The following is a 1,750-nucleotide window of genomic DNA, read 5'->3' on the forward strand; positions in this document are numbered from 1 at the left end:
ATTCCACCATGGATTTGTGACCCAGAACTAGGTGATGAGCAACAAAGTTGCCAGTCTGTACCTATCCCTGTCACCGTGCTTCAGTATGTGTCTGGTGGTATTCCAGTATGAGTCTGGAACTTCCTCTTAACCCACTTCACAGCCCCTTCCTGAGTGCTAGAGTGTTCTGAGTACAGGGTGCTCCTGAACTGACCCTATTTTCAGTGTCTGCAGAATTGTCTGTCTCTCAATGCTGACCTGAGTTGGGAGAATATTCTGGTCTGCTGTCTGATTCTCTTGCTTTTGAAATGCTGCAGGTGGCCCTGGTGGATGAGATGGCATCTGTTCTGAATGGCACAGGCCCTGTCTTGTTAATGCTGCTTCCTCTGTGCGTGCTTCCTGGATGCTCTGAAGACCTAACTTGGCAAGAGTTTATGAAGCAATACCATCTCAGCCTGGGCCTGGATTTCAGCCGTCTGAACTGTGAAGGTCTTATGGGTGCCATGGAATCTCTGAAGGGCAAAGCCTCCCATACTTTCATCTATGCTATTTGGAGCCAGATAGAAGATATATGCTATAGGGATGGGTTAGATCTCTATGAGAATGTGCGAGTATGGAGCAAGAAGCCCTTCAAAATCCTTACCTGCGAACGGTTGGAGTCTGGTCAAGGCTACAGGGGCACCAGAAGCTATAGCTATTTAGAGCTCCACTGTGGCCTGAATGGATTCCCTGTGAGCTTAGAGGACACCAAGGTGAAGAAGAAAATTTCAAGTTAGGGGGCTGTCTCTACTTATGCCACAAGCTGAAGTTCCTGGCTGGTAGAGGCTATTGGCCACCTGGGCTTATGTTTTCTTGTCCAGCCCAAGGATTGAACATTGAATAAGTTTACTGAAGTTAGTAGTTTATTTCTCAACAATGGAGAGAATCTGAGCCACCACATCACCCTGCCCTCTAATCTATTCCCCCCTCCACACACACACACACACACACACACACACACACATCTTTCCTTCACCCCCAGTCACAGAAGGAAGAGAGGATCGAAAGGCTAAGAAATAAGAACAGGGATATCAGACATCAGAAGTGCAGAGATTCATTCCTTACCTCATAAAGGTGGTGCAGGGTAGAGACCTTCATGAAGGAAAAGGATCCAGCAAGTTCTAATCAAGTCTTTCTCCCTGGGAGATATAAAGGCAGGAGAGGGACTTAGGATGGTTGGGGGAGACGGTGAAATGATTAGGAGAGAAGAGAATTTTTCTTCAAATTGGCTCTACCAATGTCTTCATGAGTTGACAGTTCTTCCTTTCACTGAATAAAATGTTCTTGCTTTCGCTTCAAGGCTTGAATATGTGCATGTGTTTATATGAGTTTGGGTTAAACGTTTACAGTCAAGACTGTGTTGTGTATGGTGGAAAGAGCACTGACCTTGTAGTCTGGATTAGAATCCCAGATCTATCATTTATTAGGTGTGTGCCTTTGGACAGTTCACTTAATCTCTCTTGTCTTCAGTTTCCTTCTCTGTACAACAAGGAGTTGGGCTAGATGTCTTCTGATTTCTCCACCAGTCCTATCTCTAGGATCCTTCAACCTACGTGAGACCCTAAACTGTCATTAGGAAGTAGTGAGGTGTGAAACAAAGCAAGAAAAGTCAGTTGGAGGCAGAAAAGAAGCCTAAGGCAGGGCCCATGCCATTCAGAACAGATGCCACCTGCAGCATTTCAAAAGCAAGAAAATCAGACAGCAGACCAGAATATTCTCCCAACCTAGGTCA

General features: G+C 45.6%; 1 protein-coding gene across 1 annotated transcript; it reads left to right on the forward strand.

Annotated features, from left to right (window-relative positions):
• Positions 1-296: 296 nt before the first annotated feature.
• Positions 297-755, forward strand: LOC114028690 (epididymal secretory protein E3-beta-like). The gene has a single exon (XM_027842966.1). It carries the CDS (start codon positions 315-317, stop codon positions 753-755), a length of 441 nt encoding a protein of 146 aa, XP_027698767.1. The 5' UTR covers positions 297-314.
• The last annotated feature ends 995 nt before the right edge of the window (positions 756-1,750 follow it).

Source organism: Vombatus ursinus, unplaced genomic scaffold (assembly GCF_900497805.2).
Source record: "Vombatus ursinus unplaced genomic scaffold, bare-nosed wombat genome assembly UNPS02014894.1, whole genome shotgun sequence".
NCBI classification, from domain to species: Eukaryota; Metazoa; Chordata; class Mammalia; order Diprotodontia; family Vombatidae; genus Vombatus; species Vombatus ursinus.

What these genes read in the sequence shown, in the direction of transcription:
- LOC114028690 (XM_027842966.1), top strand. Translation starts at nt 315, where the DNA reads ATGGCATCTGTTCTGAATGGCACAGGCCCTGTCTTGTTAATGCTGCTT.